This window comes from Nyctereutes procyonoides, unplaced genomic scaffold (genome assembly GCF_905146905.1).
Source record: "Nyctereutes procyonoides isolate TBG_1078 unplaced genomic scaffold, NYPRO_anot_genome, whole genome shotgun sequence".
NCBI lineage: Eukaryota > Metazoa > Chordata > Mammalia > Carnivora > Canidae > Nyctereutes > Nyctereutes procyonoides.
The window spans coordinates 13,769,285-13,790,068 of record NW_026575024.1 but is presented as its reverse complement, the minus strand read 5'-3'; the positions used below and the strand labels follow the sequence as shown (position 1 = coordinate 13,790,068).

Here is a 20,784-nt window from a genome sequence, read left to right as displayed (position 1 = left end):
GAAAAATGTTGAATCTGATAGGTGCTCGGCGATTTATTTTACTATTCTGTCTGCTTTTGCATAGGTTTGGGATTTTTCATAAAACAGACTTCTAGCCCTTACCATGAAACCATCTTATTAAAAGAAAGGGGGTGGGGGAAGAAACCTCACTGTACAAAATGGCATAAAATTGAGCCAACCTCAAAACACAAAGAAAAACATCTTAAAAACTTACGAATTAGTGCATGGCCCCCTCAATTTCAGGGTAACGATGTAATTAGAGACCAGTCATTAGGGAAGCTTACTGTTAAGACATCTGCTGCTGTCCGTGGCAGATGGCAGGAGAGGAGAACATTCGGAGTCAGTCTTCCTGGCTTTAAATCCATCACTCCCACTTACAGTTGATTTTAGGCAAGCGACTTAAACTTCCTGCCCTCACTTTTCTTATCTATGAAGTGGGATCTTCATTCTGCTGATCTCACAGGGACTGTGGGGGAAATGAAGTGAGCTCAAATACAGAACACACAAAACCATGTCTGGCTGCTAGACAGCATGTGAATTATTACTATTTTTCAGCTTCCTCGGGGCCCAAATAAGGATTTGAGTAAAATGAAGATATTCTAAAATTCAGTGTTTAGCATTCGATTTCTGCAGTGTGTCTCTCCCACCCGTTCCCCTTCACTCAAATTAAAATGCCCTGGTCTGTAGCATCAGAAGCATCAGAACACATCGATGATCCAGAGTGGGTCTGGGTCATTGCAATGCTCTGTGGTTGGGTGAACAAAAGAGAGAAGAACCGTGATGCTGGTGTGGTGTCTGCTGAGGGTGAGGACTACATACTGTAAACCAGCCTGCCTCTTGGGGGGACCCTGGGGCTCCTCATGGCCTCCAGGCACTTGATGTTCTCCAGCCATCACTGGCTCCCTTACAGTAGGCCTTCCCTTACAGTAGGAGTCCTTTGCTATTTTACTTTGTGCCTTGTTTTGTTGGTTGTGGGTTGGGGCTTTTTTTTTTTTTTATGGCTCCGCATGAGAAATATTCTATAAAGCTTTGCATTTTGCTCCAGGGCTTTGCTGAACCGCGCCTGAAATCAGCAGAGCGTGTGTGGTCCTGTCTTAATCTGTCACCGCACATTGGGTGCTTTTTTGAAGGCTGTCCCTTATGAGCTTAGTAAATATCGGAAAACGCATTATAAAATGCAGCCATCTGAACTTGAATCATGCTAATGCTGGGGGGGGTGGGGATCCAATCTCAAGAAGTCATATACTGTACGATTCAATTTAATGACATTCTCGGGGCGCCTGGGTGGCTCAGTCAGTTGAGTGCCTGCCTTCAGCTCAGGTCATGATCCCAGGGTCCTGGGATTGAACCCTGGGTCAGGCTCCCTGCTCAGCAGGGAGTCTGCTTCTCCCTCTCCTTCTGCCTCTACCCCCCTACTTGTTCGTTCTCTCTCTCACTCTCTCAAATAAATAAATAAAACCTTAAAAAAATAACATTCTCAAAATGATATTTCAGAGATGGAGAACAGATTCATGATTGCCAAGGGGTTAAGGGTGTTTGGGGACCCCGGGGATGAGGGCAGGCATGCCCCATGAAGGGATGGCACAAGTTGAGATCTTTGTGGTGATGGAATAGTCCACTGTCTTGATTACAGTGGAGGTTATATGCATCTCCGTGTGTGATAAAATGACAGTGAGCTACACACACACTCACACAGCAGCAGTGCCAACTTCCGGGGTTTGCTGTGGTCCTGGAGTTTGTAAGATGTACTTTCGGTTGGGGAAAATCAAGTGAAGGGTACCCAGGACCTCTCTGTACTGTATTTTGCAACTTCTTATAAATCTATAATGATCTCAAAATAAAAAGTTAAAAAAAAAGATCCCATGGATAGCAAAACTGGATTACAAAAACAATGGGCCCTTGTTTTCACATGCTATCAGGAACAACGGACACGTCGTAAAACTATCCCATCAACCATTTTTATTCTGCACCAAGTTCATATGATTGAGAATTTATCGAGCACGAGTGAGAGACCTTGTTCTGGGACCAAATGCCAGACCCAGACTGGTTTTCCTTTCTGACACACAGCTCCCTAGAACTTCATCTGCTCCGCTGAGCAGTGGTGCACTAGAGGCAGGTTTCTGAAATTGCTTATGTCTTCCTAAGAGAGTTTTGGCTAAAAAGCTCTCAGATCAGGGAGTAGAAACCATGCAAAGTGTGAAAATGAGACATGGCCATTGGGAATATAAATTGGATCAGTCACCCCAAGGGGCAATTTGCAAATGTCCTATACAAAAAAAAAAAAAATTTTTTTTTTGTCCTTTACAGTTTTAAAGTTAGACCTAGCAGTTTTACTCCCAGAGAACTAGATGCATGTGCCTTCAGGAAGGCCTGTCCCAGGCAGCCTGACCTTTAGTTATAAAAACAAAACTTAAGAAACCTGAGGACTGTCCAGAATAACTGCAGTGTAGACATCCCTAGGAAGCCTATGCAGTGGTCAAAAAGAATAGATCTTTGTGTCATAATATTGAATGAACATCAAGCTATTTTTTTTAGAGTAAAAAAAAAGTCCTGGAACAGGATGCACACATCAACGATAATGGATAAAATAATACTCTGTATATTTTTAGGAAATACGCAGGTATTTGTATTTTTGACTAAGAAAAGGTCTGCACAGCTATTCATCCTATTAGTAATTACGGCTACAGCTGGTGGGTGATTGTGGCCAAAGGCAATTTGTTTTTGTTTTTTGTTTTTTTTTTTTTTGTTTTGTTTTGTTTTTTTGCAATTTGAATTTTATCTGAAATTTTAAAGTGTATTTGCAAAAGTTGTGAGATATTACCTGGTCATTCAAATTTTCTCTTAAAAGAAGGTAATACAGGTACCTTCTCAGCAGGACACGCCTCTGTGCAATGATGCAATGTATGTCCCAGCTATCTGGGGTCACTCACTGATGAATTCTACCTAAGACTGGATCCAAACTCCCACTCTAGAATGTGGGCTTCATTCCTGTGGGCGGGGAACTTGTCTGATCCAACAGTGTACCCCCAGTTCTTAGAACAGTTCCTGGCCTTCCAAGAAAAAAAGGTGAAATAAATGACTAAATGAATATCCACCTTTCTTTTTTGATAAGCAAGGTAAATAGAGTCAGTGAGTCTTAACTATTGGCAGCGTGACTCAATGAATGAACCGGTGAATGAATTTAGCCCCCATGGTGCCCTACTTCATTGGCCTTCTCTCTAGCCTTTGCAGAGGGGACTGATGCCTCTTGTTCGTCTGGAGAGAGGGTTCCCTAAGTATCCTTATACCTACCCCTACAACTTCTGTTAAGTGACACCTTCCCACCATAAGGGAGACAGGCTAGGAGGGAGATGTGGGTAGGAGGAAGGGCTTGTCACCTCCCCAGGGCAGCATGTGGGGTTTTTTCCTGTGGATGTTGAAGTTGGCCACAGTGACAGCATCCACAAATTTCACTGATTAAACCTACAGTTCATTCCTATTCTACCTTTCACACAGAACACCAAGGATGTGGTGCACACATACCAGAATGGGGGGTCACAGTCTTCTAAGACTGTGCTACTCGGAGGACCCACACGGCCACCAGCTTCAGGTAGACACCCCCCAAGGTTCACGGCTAGTAAAAAAGAGCATCTCTTCTCTAATGGTCTATCCTGGGCCTCCCATTGGCCCCATTGGCTCAGGGATGGTGGTCACTTGAGGGGTAGGAGATGCTAATTGGCAAGCTCAAGGCCTACTGTGGTGTCAGCCTCACCCCTCACCGACACCACATCGGCAGAGAGTGGGGGAGATGCAGTTCCCCCAAGAAAAGAAAACATGCTCTTGCAACAAGACCAGATCAAAATGCCAGGAGCCCCACTGCTCCTGCCCTGCCCCCGCTCCTCTTCCATGTTGTCGCTCTGGACATTTCCATGTTCTCCTCCTGCTTTTGAATCTCAAAGCAGGACCACCAGAATTATTTTGCAGTGTATATATGTATCAGATCATCTCATCGTTCCCCTTAGACTTACACATCGATAATGCTGGGAAAAAACTTAAGAGGGGAGCAAGCAGGACTGCCAAGGGCATGATAGCCAGGCAGAGCTTAATAGTATAACAACTGTAGTTCACAAACACCTTGTGTTATTGGTCTAGGAGCCTTTGGGCCACTTCTCCCTTCTGGGATGGTCTGGGGAGCTGGAGCATCCAGTGTCCATGTACTGCTGAACATGTTCTACTGTATGTAGGCCTAATGCTGGAAGGAAGAATAAACCCGGGTTTTCAAACTCAGTGCCTAGAGGAGCCCAGCATACGGCATCTGGGGTAGTGACGGTGGCAGCGACTGGCAGTGTTTGGCATGGATACCAGACATTCAATTAATATTAGCTGAATGAATACATCTATTCATAAAGCAGTTCATTCATTATACAAGAAATATTTATTTTTTTAAAGATTTTATTTATTTGAGCAAAAGAGAGAGCACAAGTGGGGGAAGGAGCAGAGGGAGAAGTAGACAGCCGGGGAGAGCAGAGCCCAGCACAGGGCTTGATCCCAGGATCCGGATATCATGTTCTGAGCTGAGGTCAGATGCTCAACCAACTGAGCCACCCAGGCACCCCTACAGAAAATATTTATTAAACAGCCATCAAAGGCTAGGTCCTACAGGAGATTTGGGGAATGTAATGGTGGACAAAACAGACAAAATCCTTGCCTGGTAAGGATGACAGATGGAAATTCAGTAACATCCAAACACCCACACAAAAATTGGGTGACTGGTGTGTAGAGAGGGACATGGCCCTGTGGAGGCTGGCTCAGGGAAATGGCCCCTTCTTAGGGAGAGGACCTGGGGAGACCATGGTAGCTGAGGCCTCTGAAGGGCGAGTGGGAGGGAATGGTGTTCCAGGTAGAAAGAACAGCATGGGCAAAGGCCTCGTCACAGGAGGGAGTGTGGAGTGAGAGAAAGACCCGCATGCCAGAATGAGACCTCCTTTGCAGGGAAGCCAGATCAGTGCTGTGTTCTAAAACCTGTCACATTCTGACAACAATCTGAGGTTATAAGCAAGGATGTGATGAGGAAGGCAGGTTCAGGTTTATGCTGTCAGGAGCCCCTGAGGCTGCTGCCCAGAGAACAAACTGGAGGGAGGCCAGAGTGACCCCAGAGAGGTGGGCACAGAGGCCATGGTGGCTGTTTAGGGAAGAGATGGTGGTGGCTTGGCCCAGGCAATGCCCATGGAAGTGGAAAGCAGTCTGTGCGTCCCATGGATGTTTCCAAGGTGGACTTAACAACACCTGGTGATGGACTGAATGTGAGAGCTGAAGCAGAGCAAGGAGTAGGGAACAGTCCTGGGGTTCTGGTGTGAGCAACTGCCTCCTCACCCCAGATGAGGGAGACTGGGGCAGAGTCAAGTTTGAGATTAGCCGATGTGTTTTGAATGAAATGAAATGAAATGAAATGAATGAAATGAAATGAAATGAAATGAAATGAAATGGGGGCAGTGGAGGCAGCCAGAAACATCCAGGTTCGGGCCACAGCTGTTGTCTATCCAGAAGCCTGTGATTGCTATAGGCAGGTTTGGATTTGTAGGCCCTTGAAAGATGCTGGGAATTGGCCCTCTCTGAAGTCCCCTTGGCCGACTGGCCATCTGTCCTCTCCATCCAGCAGGCAGGGCCACTGTTCTCAGCCAAGGTAGCCAGGGCACTCCGGGGGTGTGGAAAGGTGAGCCACCCACCCGCCTGGGACCCTCCATCTGCTTTTGATCCTTCACAGCCTTTGAAGTCACCCCTACCCCCCACCCTCCAGCTGTCATCTCTTGGGCTCCTCCAGCAGCCCCATGCTCCCCCAGTGCTTCTCAGTCCCCGGGGAAAGGGGTGGTGACAAGGGTAACAAATGGTGCAAGCCGCTGGCAGCAGCAGGCCAAAGAGAAGGCCAGAGGGCGGGGGCTTTTGAATGCCTCTTTCTTCCCACTTCTCTTGGTCTGGTTCTGAAGCAGCAGGGGTATCGGGGTTTTGCAACAATGCAATGGGGGAAAATTTTTTTTTTTTTGTAAATGAATCCCATGCCTTTGCTTCCTTTCCCTGCCTTCATGAAAGAGAAGCTCAGTCTTTCTCCTCCCCCCCCAGACTCTGTTAAGACTGTCTGATTTCTGTCTTCCCTCCCCTGCAAAGAGAATAAGCTGTTCTCCTATTTCAGGTAATTGTGAGCAGGGGAGAAGGGGAAGAATGTGAATGAGGGAAGCCTCCCCACCAACTGCATGAGAATTCAAATCTGCTCATCAAACTACAATAGGAACCAGTGGTTTCTAGATGATCCTCATGACAGTTCCTAGTATCTATCTAGAATGAAACTAATTCGTGTCTTTTGTCTGCATGAATACTTTCTCTCACTTAATCTGCACATAACCTGGTGGGGAAGGTACTATTATTTTCTCCAGTCTTACAGATGAGGCTCAGAGAAGTTACATAACTCACCCAAGGTCATACAACTGATAAGACACATAGCTGGAATTGGAACCCAGGTAGCAGATGACAGAGCCAGAGCTCTGACCAAGTGGCTTAGTGGATATTGGAGCTGGATGGGCCCCAGGTTCAATTTCTGACCCAGTTTCACTTAGAAGCTGTGGTTAAGAGCACAGACCTGTCCCTGATGAACAAGGATGCAGAAATCCTCAACAGAGTATTAGCAAATCAAATTCAGGAATACATTAAAAGTATCATTCATCACGGTCAAGTAAGATTTAATCTAGGAATGCAGAGGTAATTCAGTATTCACTGATCAATCAATGTGATATATTGAGGAAAGATAAAAACCATATAATCATCTCGATAGATGCAGTAAAAGCACTTAGCAAAATTCAACATCCACTCATGATAAAAACTCTCAGAAAAGGTAGGTTTAGAGGGTACATACCTCAAAATAATAAAGGCTATATGTGAAAAACCCACAGCTAACATCATATTCATTGGTGGAAAACTGAAAGCTTTTCCTTTAAGATCAGGAACAAGACAAAGATGTCCACTGTTGTTACTTTTATTCAACATTGTACTGAAAGTCCTAGTCATAGAATTCAGAAAAAAAAAAAAAGAAATGGAAAAGAAGAAAGAACATAAAGAAGAAGTAAAACTGTCACTTTTGCAGATAACAAGACACTGTACAAAAACCCTGAAGACTCCACAAAAAAAACTTAGAACTCATAAATGAATTCAGTGAAGTTGCAGAAAACAAAATTAATATGCAGAAATCTGTTGTATTTCTATACATTAATAATAAGTAGCAGAAAGAACACTTTTAAAAACTGTCTCATTTACAATTGCACCAAAAGGATTCAAATACCTAGGAATAAATTTAACCAAGGAAGTAAAAGACCTATACTCTAAAGACTATAAGACATTGATGAAAGAAATTGAAGATGAAGCAAATGGAAAGACATACCATACTCATGGACTGGAAGAATTAATATTGTTAAAATGTTCATACTACCCAAAGCAATCTACAGATTCAATGAGATATCACCTCACACCAGTCCAGATGACTAGTATCAAAAAGGCAAGAAATTCCCAGCAACAGGCAGGGGGAGGCAGGAGCTACTGCTGAATAAAACCTGAATAACTTTGAGAAAAAAAAAAAAGACAAGAAATAACAAGTGTTGGCAAGGACGTGGACAAAGTGGAACCCTCATGCATGTTGGTGGAATGTAAATTGGTACAACCACTGTGGAAAACAGTATAAAGGTTCCTCAAAAAATTAAATAGTAATATCATATGATCTAGTAATTTCACTAGTGGGTATCTACCCAAAGAAAATGAAAACACTAACTTGGAAAGATCTATGCACTACTATGTTTGTTGCAGCATTATTAACAATAGCCAATATATGGAAGCAATCCAAGTGCCCATCAATAAATGAATGGATAAAGACACACACACATACACACACACACAAAAAAATATTATTCAGCCATAAAAAGGAATGAAATCTTGCCATTCTTGCCATGAATGGACCCAGAAGGTATCAGGCTAAGTGAATAAGTCAGACACAGAAAGACAAATAACGTGTGATTTCATTTATACATAAAATCTAATTTTAGTATATGTGCTGCCGAAGCGAGCACTATATATAAAATCTAAAACACAAAACCAACAAAAGCAAAACAAACTCCTTTTTAAAATATCTTTATTTATTTATTCATGAGAGACACAGAGAGAGAGACAGAGGCCTAGGCAGAGGGACAAGCAGGCTCCCCATGGGGAGCCTGATGCAGGACTTGATCCCAGGACTCAAGCCAAAGGCTCAACCACTGAGCCACCCAGGTGCCCCCAGACTCTTAAATACAGAGAACAAATGTGGTTTCCAGAGGGGAGGTGGGTGGAGAGATAGGCAAAATTAGGTAAAGGAGATTTAGGTAAAGGGGTACCATCTTGTAGTTATAAAATAAATGTCACAAAGATGAAAAGTGCAGCATACAAAATATAGCCAATAATATTTTACTAGTATTATGACAGATGGTGACTACATTCATCCTAGTGAGCACTGACTAATGTAAAGAATTGCTGAATCACTATGTTGTATACTTTAATATGACATCGTATGTCAACTGTACCTCAATAATAATTAACTGGTTAATTAAAATACAGCACAGACCTCAGAGCCAGACCACCTGGTTGTGAATCTTGGTTCCACCACTAACTAGCAGGTCACAACCTCAGTCTCTTTATCTCTACCCACCTCATAGGATTAAAGAAGGCAATATATGCAAAGAGCTCTTGGCCCTACGCTAAATGCTCTTCAAGTGTTAATTATTTTTAATTCTATTATCTGTAAAATGAGCACTATAATCAGGGCCAGGTTAAGACTTTCGGAGGCCTCAGAACACCAAAGACATCAGCCTCCCCTCCTCTGCTGACCCATGTAATTCAATAATAAAACAACATGACCCATAAAACCCAAATCTGAAATTCACCATGTGCTGAAATTTTTACTTCTTTTCAGATCCTCATGGCAGAACAGGATGAGTTCACCGAACAAGAATGATTCATGTTTCCTTGGTGCTTATGCTGTGCCCAGACCTAAACTTGTATTCAGTCGACCTGTTGGGAAATAGAGGGCGGTCCAATATATCTCCCAGGGTGTTTGAGAGAATTGAGAGAGGTGATGTAAAAACAATGGGGGAAATTGCCTGGCAATGGTGCTTGAGAAATGGGAACTATGATTAGAATATTTGGAAGGGTTTTTCTCACTGAACTGCTCATACTTCTGTACTTTGTGGTTAGTAGTTTGCTTCTGCAAGATAGCAGTACCTGTAGGCTCCAGCTGGCAACAAGAAAGAGCAATTGTCAGGGTCCTGTTTACTTTGTGAGAACTAACATTTCTATTGCTTTGGCTTTGTTGGTGATACTTAACTTGTTTTCCTCCAAAGGAGGACGTGTTTGGATTGCTGTAGGTATGTTTGAAGTTTAGATCTTGAATTACTTAACAAAGATCTAGATTCTTTTATCCCTTTTTAGAGTCAATACCATGCAAATTAGTTTTGGGAAGGACAAACTTCCCAATTGTTATATCTTCATTCTTTTATCTTTGCAGTATGTTCCTCCAGATCTGCAGTGATGGTTTTTATTTTCACGTCTATTTTGAAATTAGGTCAGTTTTCTTTTGTTTGGTATTTGCATCATGTGGATTTTTACAATTTTTTGCTATGAGTGTTGGTGTGTCTTTATATTTAAAAGGGATATCTTGTACGTAATAAGCATGCAGTTTTTAAATCCAGTCTTGTAATATTTTCTCTTTTAGTAAGAGTATTTATTCTGTAAGGTAAATAAATGGACATTAAATGTTTATATTTAATGTAATGAATACATTAATTAGTTTACATTTAATGTAATTATTGATAAATTTGAGTTTAAATCTATTATTCTTTTCTATCTGTTCCATCTCTTTTTTGTTTTTTTTCTACTGTCTTGCTTTCTTTTGGATTCATCAAGGACTTTCAGTTTTCTTCTCTATTAACTTGTTGGTATTCTTTAAGAATTACTCTAAAGATTATGGCATGTATCCTTACACATCTTAAAGTTTGCTATAAATTAGTACTCGTATCACTTCCAGGAAAATGCAAGGTCCTTATTCATTTATCCAGTTCTTATTTACATATTTATCTTCTTATGTTGTTCTCCATCCTTTGCCAAATTTTTATACTTCCAGAACATTGTTTTGTAGTGCAAGTCTACTGGTGACAAATAATCTTAATTTTGGTTTGTTTCATTTTTGTCCTCATTTTTGAAGGGTGTTTTGCAGGCATAGAATTATATGTTAGCAGATGAAATTCCTTTTTTTTTTTTTTTTTTTTTGCTTTCCATCATACTTGCAGAGAAGTCTTATTATTCCTTCTTTAAAGATAATTTGTTTTTTATTCACCATCTGGCAGCTTTTAAGATAATATATTCTCACATGTTTGCAGTTTGACTTTGATATACCCAGGAGTGTTTTTCTCTGTATTTATTTTTCTTCTGATTTGTAGAACTTCCTGATTGCACTGACTTGTTGTCTTTATCAGTCTTAAAATTTTCTGTCAGTTTTTTGTTAAATATTGTTTCTGATTTGTTTTCTCTTTTCTCTCCTTCTGTGGCCCCTTTTACATGTATGCTAGATCTTTTCTCCATGTCCCATATTTCATTTATGCTTTTTTTTTAACCTATTTTACTTTCTAACCATCCTTCTGAGATTTGTCTACTTACTTGTCTTCCAGTTCATTAATCTTTTCTTTTGCTACCTCAAATCTGTGATTCAACTGCTCTTTTGAGCTCTGAATTTCAGTTACTGTATTTTTCAGTTTTAGAATTTGATTTTTTCTTAATGTTCTAGTTCTCTAGTAGTATTCTCCATTTAAGTCTCTTTTCTTGATCATATTCTACAGGTAGCTGGGGAGTCTATAACTCCAATATCTAAATCTTATTACATATATGGTTTTTGATCATTTGGTCTTATCTCCTTGCATGCCTGATAAGTTTTATTAAGTGCTAAACATTGTATATGGAAAATTGTGGAAACTCTGGAAAGTAACACCTTCCCCAAAAGAAAAGTTACTTTTCTTCTGCCAGGTGGTGATAGTAGATGTGAGTCACTTTGGTTCAATAAGGGATTATTTATTGGATGACGAATCAGGATCTATTTGGTTTGCCCATACTCTAAGGGAGTAACCTTTCAGGAGTCTCAATTAAAAGCCTGGTGTGTTTACCAAGGATTCTCATCTTTGATGGACCAATTTTCGCTTCCCTAGTACTGGGAGATTGCCAGAAGCTCTGCTTCATTTCTTGTCTTCTTAGCTACCTCCCTGTGCTTGGCTTCTCTGACTCTCACCCCACCCAGCTTAGGTATCACCAAACTCCTCAAAGATTATAATTGTCAGCAATGTCAGACTCACGCCTCTGTGGTTCTCATAGCTCTAGGATCTTTGCTCCTTGGGTTCTAGCTGCCTTAGTAGCCAGTTGTTGTCTCCCCAGCTCAATGAGGTTGGAAAACCCTAAGCTGTTCTTCTTTTCTTCTGTGCTTAAAAATTTGCAGATGTTTTGAGGGGAAAAGTGGCAAAAGTTAGATGGGACTCAGTCCATATCTCATCTCTCTGGGATCTTGGGCACTCAAGCCCTCTCTTAGTTGCTGTCTGATACCTTAAAACAATGTTTTACAGCTTTAATTTTGTATTGTGTTAGTAAGATTGAACCAAAATTACAAACTATTCCATCATAGCTGGGAGGTGAACTCAGTTGAAGAGTTTACCACATACTAGGAAAAATGGGTTATTTTTATTTTTTCCAATACTGGAGAAAAATGCAACTCTAAACCATATGAAAAGGAAGATTCCAGGTAAATTAAAGACTTATGCATGAAAGTTAAAATTCTAAGTGAATATGGAAATATAAACAAATTAAAATATAGACACATTTTAATATCCTAGGCTTAGGGAACTAATTTCACACCTAGAAAAAATACTGGGAAAATATATAAGAAATGTTTTGTTCTCTAAGACACCCTAAATAAAACAAATGAAAAGAAATTTATAGCATCTAAGCCCAGCAATGAACTAATATCTAGACTCTACAAGGCACTCCAGCAAATTAGCAAGAAAAGACAAAAAAGAAAATAAGGAAAGATGGACAAAGATAAAAGATATAAATAAACAGTTCCCAGAAACTCACATGTTCCACAATTATGTGACTATGTGCTCAAACTCACTAGTAATCATAGAAATACAAAGTAAAACAACTATGATATCGCTTCCACCCATCAATTTGACAAAACTTAGATAGCTGGACAACTAGAATACTTCTATACTTTTTTAAAGTAAGCTCCACGCCCAGTATGGAGCCCAATGCAGGGCTTGAAGTCACAACCCTGAGATCAAGACTTGAGCCAAGACCAAGAGTCAGACACTTACCTGACTGCGCCACCCCAGTGCCCCGACTTATGCAGTTCTGATAGAGATCTCGATTAGCACAGGAATTATGAGGAACGGTCAAGTTCAGTTCACATATGCCCAATGACAGAAATCATCCTTGCAAATATATATATTTTAAGAATCTGTGTGTGTGTGTAAACACACATATATAGATACATTTTATATACATTTAATGAAGATGTTCCTTGCAGCATTGTTTATAGTAGCTGAGAGATGAAGGCTTCCTGGCTGTTTATCACTAGGGCAATACATAAATATAATAGGGTGAATACACAGTATGGAATTCTAACTATAAGCTAGATGACTGTTCAGCAATATATACATATTATAAAATCACAGTGCAGACTAGAAAGAAAAAAATAAACAGGACAAGATCTCATGCACAGCAGTATTCACGTAAATTAAAACACAAGTCACACATAAAACAATACAGCCTCATTTTATAAGGAGACATATTCATATATTTAATACATTAGAGTCACTGTCTAGGATAGGGTGGAAAAATGAGAATAAATGGGAAATTTAAAAAATTTTGTTTGAAGAAGCTAATCGCTCAATTACAGATTTTCTCCTTCCCCCTCTCCCTTCCAACTTTTTTTCCCCCTCCCACTCTTCTGCAGATGTTAATAGGATGACAGAATGAATAAGATTCTGTGTCAGGTGTTGTGGGGGAAATAAAGGTGATTTCCACGATGGCTTGGCCTTCAGGGATGTTAGGCAAAAGTCTAAGGTGAACATACCAAAAGCTTTAGTAGCAATACTCTGTCCCAGAATTAGAACTCACAAGCCCCTTCTTGCTCTGGGCTCCTCAGGATGACAGCACCACTCAACAAAATAAATAAGCAATGCGACCGAGGCCAGAAGTCACAGTGCTGCTTTTTCCCCTGTCAGGCAAATGTTTACCAGCTGACATAAAGATATAAACACTAGAAGCTTAGTTGTGTGGAATTCTCTCATCAGATTAAAAAGTGTATATAAAGTACTTCCGATGTGTAAGTGATTTTTTTTTAAATTATTAAGTGTTTCAGGCACACAAAGATGTGTGGTAGCCACATAACAGGGGTATGCCACTGCCCTGCTTACAAACTAAAACAAGAGTTGGCAAACTTTTTCTGCCAATTATTAAATATTTTCAGCTTTGTGGGTCATTGTCACACGTACTGTACTCAGAAGGTGCAGAGTGAAAGGAACCCCAGACAGTCCAGCCAACCAATGAGCAGGACCATGTCTTGAGAAAATTTTACTTACGGACAGAGAAGTTTTCCCAGGTCATGAAACATTATCCTTCTTTTGATTTGTTTTCAACCATTTAAAAATGTGAAAGGGTGCTTGGGTGGCTCACTTGGTTAAGCATCTGACTCTTGATTTCAGCTCAGGTCATGATCTCAGGGTGGTGGGATTGAGCCCCACATCAGGCTCCATGTGCAGCATGGAGCCTGTTTGAGATTCTCTCTCTCCCTCTGCCCCCCACACCCTTTCTCTAAAATAAATAAGTAATTAATTGAAAAACGTGAAAGCTAATCTTAGCATACAGATCACATGAAAAGATGGATGGGCCACAGTTTGTGTCAACCCCTGAATGTAAAATGTAACAAACTCACTTAAAGCCCCCCCCCCATTTGGAAGTACCACTTCCCAAAGTGCATTTCCCCCACCATCCCAAGTTAGCCATTCTCTGAAACTGGTGTTTTTCATCCCGTATGTACCATTATCTGTATAGTGCATGTGTGCATATCCCTAAACCGTGTACAATATTGATTTATATGCTTTGTACTTCACAGAAATGATGTCATATTTTGGGTACCCTTCTGCCTCTTTGCTCAGGACTTCGTCTGTCCGTCATGCTGTGTGTGGAGCCCAGCTTGGTCTTTTTCACTCCTGTATGATATTCCGCCTGTAGTTGTGCTTTCTCTGGGAGTGCGTGGGCATTTAGGTCGCTGCCCACAAAGGCCTTTCCTTACACATACCACCCATTTTCATCCTTATCATGACCTTTCCTGGGAGTACTTTGAGAATCCCATTGTCGAGATGAGCATGCTTTTGACTTAGAGCAGTTTGGTAACTTTCTGAAGGTAGTGAGGGGCAAAACTGACATCTGAATCCATGACCTTTCCATGAGGAAATTCGAGTTTATAACCACTTTGCCATCGGTGGGTATGTTGGATTTTATTGAAGTAATGAGAACAGATCCTCCCAACGATGACCTTGCAATACTGATGTGCTTAGCCTTTCTCTGAGGACACCTTGACTCAGTGCCAAACATTATTGCTCGTAGTTTAGCCCTTTGGAAGCCGCCAGGTACGGTGTGATGAACGTGAACCAGAAACCTCATTTCCTAACCACAATGGATAGGAATTTAGGAGGAATAAATATCATCATCGTGCAGGGACTGAACAGTTTTCTATAAAAAAAAAAAAATGAGAAAGACCCAGGAGACTTGTCCCATGCTTTCCCCGCACCCCATAACATTTTATCAAAGTCACAAGTAATTCGGGAACTAGTGTTTTCTTCCTTGGTGGGGACCAAAGTGATGGGATGTGGAGTCTGGTCGCCAAGAGGGATTTGTTAAATATTACGGATGCTTTTGGAGCCTCTGTCCGTTTGTCTGTCCGAGTAACACCATGTCTGTTTTCCCCTCGAAACTGCAGTCAACCCCTCTTGCTCCCTCTGCCTCTGCTTCTGGAAACCCAAACTCTCCCTCTCCGCCTGTCTCTCCCTTCCTCTGCTGGGAAGGCTCCCTAGCTCGCTCCAGCTCATTCCGATGACATTTCAAAGAGACCAGAATATATTTTTTCTAATGGCAAAATACCGTATGAAGGAAGGGAAAGTTTTAATCAAGTGGGTGTATTCTCCGGAGGGCCCCAAGTACTTCATTTTAATTCCTCATTTCCCTTTGATGAAAAGTTTAGTGCATTTTTATTATGTAGAATTTATAAGACGGCTGGGTTTAGGTAATCAGCTTTAATATTTACACTCTTAGGGAAAGAAATAGGAATCATTAGTAAGCATGCATAATTAATGAATAAATTACATTTCCCTTTGTTTTCTTCCAGGTACAAGGAAATGCTAGAACTGGTGATCTCACCCAGCCTCACTGTCAACAGCGATCGTCCGGGTAAATTGAAGCTTAACCGTCCCGCCGCCGATGTCCGGACTCTGAGTGACGTAGAAGGTAGGCCTCCCGGCGTGAGTTTCGGTGGCCGTCCCGCTCACCCCGCGCCACTTAGTAAGGGACCGACAGCCTTCGACGCGTGTCCTTTCGCAAGTACAGTTTATGAGTTTCTCCTCCCGCCACCGGGACTGTCGCCTCCGGACCAACACTTTGGCGTGTGCGTTGCTAACAGTTCTGTGTGGTCATGAGAAGTGCAAGTGCAAGTGTGCTCGTTGGTGTTCTGACCTTGCTGGCTGCAGAAATGCTGACACCTCTGCGCACGACGGTTTCGGGCGCGTCCCCAGGGCCTGGCCCTGGGTGTGTCCCCAGGGTCGCGGCTGCAGCTCCCGGGCTGTCCCTCAAGCGCCCGGCCCGCCGCCGTGGAGCATCCAGGCGGGCGTCTTGTTTACCAAGGTCTGAGGCTGGGACAAGAACTCGTCTGCCTTTTGCTTTCAGGTTGGGTTAGAGTCAAGGAAGCAGAGGAGAGTTAAGCTGTTTAAAAAATTACTGGCAAATGATGCAGCCGAACTAGTTTTCGCTAGAACAATCCCAGCTATTGTTTGCTCTGTTTGGGATCTGTCAGCCTTCCTGGGAGAGCTGGGAGTTAGCAGAAGGCATTAAGCTATTATGTTTAACCATTGGGCTTAACCCTTTAGTTGGCCGGCCTTGGGATTTGCCGCTGGTGTCCTGGGACCCCCGCCGTCTCTCCCTCACCGTCTATGTTCGATGCCAACTCACAGGACACAAATGCTACATAACTGTCGGGAAAAAACCAGAGACTTGTAGTCTAGTCAAATATAGCATCGCAAGGAATTTGCTTTTAAGCAAATTGAAACTCCAGGCTACCGGGAATGATTATTGCCATCACCAGGACAGTGACATTTCCCTTGCGCGCTGGCGATGGAGCCGAGACAAGCCTACTGAAAGTACCACCAAGAGGGTCCAGGCCCCCCCACCAAACCACATGCTAGAGAACACACCCTTGTTCGTCTTGACACTTTGGAGTGTCCGTGTAAACCACCCTGGGCTCTCGGAGAGTTTGAGACAGTTTATTAAGCCCTGTTCAAAAACAGTCATTTTCTTCTTTGTGCGTAGAGGCACTGCTTACCCTAGGGCTTCGTTTCGAAGCCAAGAGAACTAGGAGGAGGTGGAGGCTGCCGGGTGAGGAAGATCCCAGTCTGAATCCCTGCCCCACTGCTTCCCAGCCAGATAGCCTCCAGCAGATTGTTTCACCTTTTGAGCCTCTATTTTCTCACCTGTCAAATGGGGGCATAGTCACGACCAGCTTCATAGGGTGCCGACTGCTGCCTGGCACGCCGTGGATGCGTGGTATAGCGGTTAAGCTTATTATTCCATGGCCATTCTCCTGTAAATCAAATAACCACAGTGAGTGTAAAACCATGGTTGCAAACTGGCAGCTCACAGCCAAGGCCGGTCCTCATGTATGCCTTTGTTTGGTTTACACACGGTACTTTAAATAAAAATGAGCTTGTAAAAATCAGGAGCATTCACATAAAAATCTGGATTTCTAGTTGCTCTTAAAATGCTAAACGCTTTGGAGACACTAGGCCCACATTCCCACTTGGCTGCCACTAGTGGGAGCTGAGGAGCAGCTGTCCCTTAGATGGGTCCCGGCCACTTCCTTTTGTCCTTAATTTTTGTGAGCATATACTTTGTGCCAGGCACTGTGGCAAGCAGTGTAGCTGTAGATTACCTCTCCTCCTCCTCTGTCACCAGCAGAGCAAACATATGGCACTTGCTGTGTGCCAAGCATGAATGGACCAACTCACTGAATCCCCACAACCCCAAGAAGTAGGCACTGTTATCAATCCTTGTGTTACAGATGAGGGAACTAAGGCAGAAAGAGGTCAAGAGATCATGAGATAGCTTGATGGAGATGACATAGTTCTGTGACAGCCAGAATTTGAATCTAGGTAGTCTAACTCTGAAGTGTGTTCTAATCAGCACATTATAATGTTTCTCATTGAATTACTATATCCCAATAGGCTGGGAGCCCATCTTACAGATGTGTAAGTAGAGGCACAGGGGCATTAAATATTGAGTAAGCAGCCTAAAGACACACCCAGGTGCTCTGGCTCTAGAGTCCCCACTTCTAAACTTTAGAATCACCTTCTACCAAGCCCTTGAGAGTCCTCAGACCCCAAGTATTTGTCCCCTACAGTGGTAGCACCCACAAACACACCATCTCTCTCCTTTTTTGGTGACATGGAACAGTCTGCAGCCTTTCCGCTGCCCTGGAGCCAGCTGGCAGCCAAGGTGAAGGCTTTGGGGCTGAGTGTTGGGGTGAAGAGCGGTTGCTCCCAAATTCAGAGCAGGGTCAGGTTATACACACACACAAACACACACACACACACACACACACACACACACACACACACTTTTCTTTCTCTTGAGATGGGCAGTGAGCTCCCAGGCTCTGCAGGGAACATTTCACCAAAACTCTAGCCTCTAGTGCCAGATTGTTCAGCTGCCCTTCCAGCCTGGCCTCCTGGGCCCTTCTGTGACAAAGTCATTTTTGAGTGACTGCAAAGGGCCAGATCCAAGGAAATCCCAGGGCGAGACATGAGCCATGGAGCCTACATTCAGGAGGATTCTGGAGGGAATGTGAAACCAAGAAATCCCCTGGTGGCTCCCACTGCATTCGTGGCTCTGCCTCTTACCACCTGTGAGTCCCTGGCCTGGTCACCTAACCTCTTTTGAGTTTATTTGCCTCATCTCTTAAAGGGAAATTTCAGGGAGCTTTCAGAATTGTTATGAGGATGAAATAATTAAAACATGGAGAGGATTTAGCATTTCTCAAAAAGTGTAGAATGAGGTCTAATTGCCTTGCTCTTGGCCACCAGACCTGCCTCGTCTGTCCCTGCCAGCCTCTCACAGTCGGCTCCTCCTCATCCCCTTTGCTCAGTAGACCCAGCCCCGGCCTTGTTTCATTTGCTGTACCCCAGGAGTGTGATTCTGCCCTCAGGGCCTTGGCACTTGCTGTTCCCTTGGCCTGGACCAGTCTCCTCCGGCTGGAGGACCATCCCTCAGCCCCCGGTTCTCACCAGAGAGGTCTTACCCCATCAAAAGTAACCGTTCATTCACTCATGCAGTAGGTGTGTTTAGTCAGCCACGTGCCCAGCATTGTGTTAAGCCCTAGAAAGTCAACATACAAAAGCCCCTGACCTCCTGGAGCTTACGCTAGGTGGCTGGCAGGCAAGAGGCTGGTAATAGTGAACAAGCAAAAAGTACAGAGCATGTCAGACAGTGGTATGTGCTGGGGGGTGGCGCAGGGAGCAGGGAAGGGGAAGGCAGGGCTGTGGGGATGTCCCTGGGAAGGTTATGCTTGAGTGAAGACCGTAAGGACATAAGGGAGGGCGTTTGTGTCTATGCAGAAGAATAAGCTCATGGGCAGAGGAAACAACAAGTGCAAAGGCTCTGGGGCAGAGCATCCCCAGAGCACCTGAGGAGCAATAAGGAGGCTAGTGCGGCTGGAGCCCGGTGAGTCAGGGGCCATCGGGGAGAGGAGGGCAGAACCATGGCCAGGCTCAGACCTCACCCGGCCTTGAGAGCCACTGCAAGGACCCTGGCTCCTGCCCTGAGTGAGATGGGAGCAGAGGAGGAGACATCTGACCTGCATATTGACAGGACCCCATGGGCCATCCATGAGAACGACTAGGAGTGGGGACCCAATGGAGGCCCATAGACCAGCAAGGGAGGCACAAGAGTGACCCAGGTGAGAGGTGTTGGGGCCTTGGACCAGGGCTAGGGGCAGGGGTCAGATTCCAGACCAGAGCTGAGGGTTGGGCCTACAGAACACTGACCCTCACTGTCTTGTGCCCTATTTTCTTCACCACTGTACTTTCTATCAGAAGGTACAAGCTTGTTCACCTGTTGTTTACAGGGCTCCCAGCTAGGCTGTCAGCTCAGAAGGCCCACCTGGCCCACCTTAGCTACCTGTGTTCCCCCCTGCGAGAGCAGCATGTGACACCTTGCAGAAATCCTCCCAATGAGTGAGGACAGAAGACGGAGCGCTCCCCGCTGGCGGCCCCAAAGGCTTTCACACCTCCCGGCCCTGACCACTCTGCACCCCCTGCCTGAGTGCCCTGCCTTTTCCTCTGTTTCTCCGTGACACACCAGTGTCTGCTCAACAGCTAACACATAAACACACGATCCATACGAAGACTGGCAACATTAAGGCTGCATCTACCCAAGCTCCCCTCTTCCCTGGAAATAACCACTATACCCTGTTCTGTGTGTGTTAAGACCCTCTTGTAAGCAGTCACATTTGTATCAATGAGTATTCATGTGACTTAGGTGTGTACATTTTTATATACTTAAAAATGTATGTTTACTGTAGACATTATGGTATCGCTGGAAAAAACCTAAACACAATAGCTGTCGCATAAGACATATTTGCTCTAACTTGGTCTGCTCGTTCAGGACACATTAAGTAATGATTTGCCTCTTCTTTACATAACCGAATAACACCCTCACAAGTGACTCTGCCCCAGTTCACGAAGCCATCCCCTGTGGATGAATGTGAGTTATCTAATTTTTTACTCTTACAAACAGTGCTACCAGGGGTAACGTCATGCAAGCTGCTGTTTGAACATGTGCCCTGTTTCTCTAGGGAAGATGCTAAGAGGTGGAAGGGCAGCATCACAGGGCTCCCTTCACCGTCCTTTCTGCCTGGCAAACTGCCCCTCATCCGGTGTGGCCTCTGCCTCATTGTGAAACTTCCCAAGCCCCTCCAGAGAGTTGGTAGTTTCTCATTCATTGCTTCATTTCTGCAGCCATGTGGTCACTGGGTTGTTTGATGCGCCTGCTGTGCATGAGGCGCTGGGGACCTGAGAGAGAAGCAGACCCACTTACTCCCTGCCTTCAGCAGCTTTGCAGGTCACTCGGCTCTCAGAGGCACTTTTTGCATCTTCCCATGCTCACTGGACCCCACATCCTATAGGGTTTGGGCTCAGCCAGGCCGTGTGTGTTTCCCAGCTCTGCCACTTGCTCGCTGTGTGCACTTGACCAAATTCCTCTTCTCCTTGAGCCCGTGTCCTCATCTGGACAATGACGATATGTCTGCTGCATGTGTGTTCAGTGAATTGTTCTAGAATGCCTGCCGTGAGCAGGCATTTATGATAGTCACACAGTGAGAGAGAGAGGCAGAGACATAGGCAGAGGGAGAAGCAGGTTCCATGCACCGGGAGCCTG

The 20,784-nt window shown here is 43.8% G+C and overlaps 1 protein-coding gene across 2 annotated transcripts in view; it reads left to right on the top strand.

The window, feature by feature from the left end:
• The window catches only part of EYA2 (EYA transcriptional coactivator and phosphatase 2), a 266,542-nt gene that overhangs the window by 67,379 nt on the left and 178,379 nt on the right, over window positions 1-20,784 (top strand). The window contains exon 2 of one of the 2 annotated variants that reach the window (XM_055306442.1): window positions 15,473-15,591. In XM_055306442.1, coding sequence (XP_055162417.1) covers window positions 15,483-15,591 — 109 coding nt within the window. In that variant the 5' untranslated portion in view covers window positions 15,473-15,482. Of the gene's footprint in view, window positions 1-15,366; window positions 15,592-20,784 lie in introns of those variants that run through there. The other variant, XM_055306433.1, reaches the window with a different exon arrangement.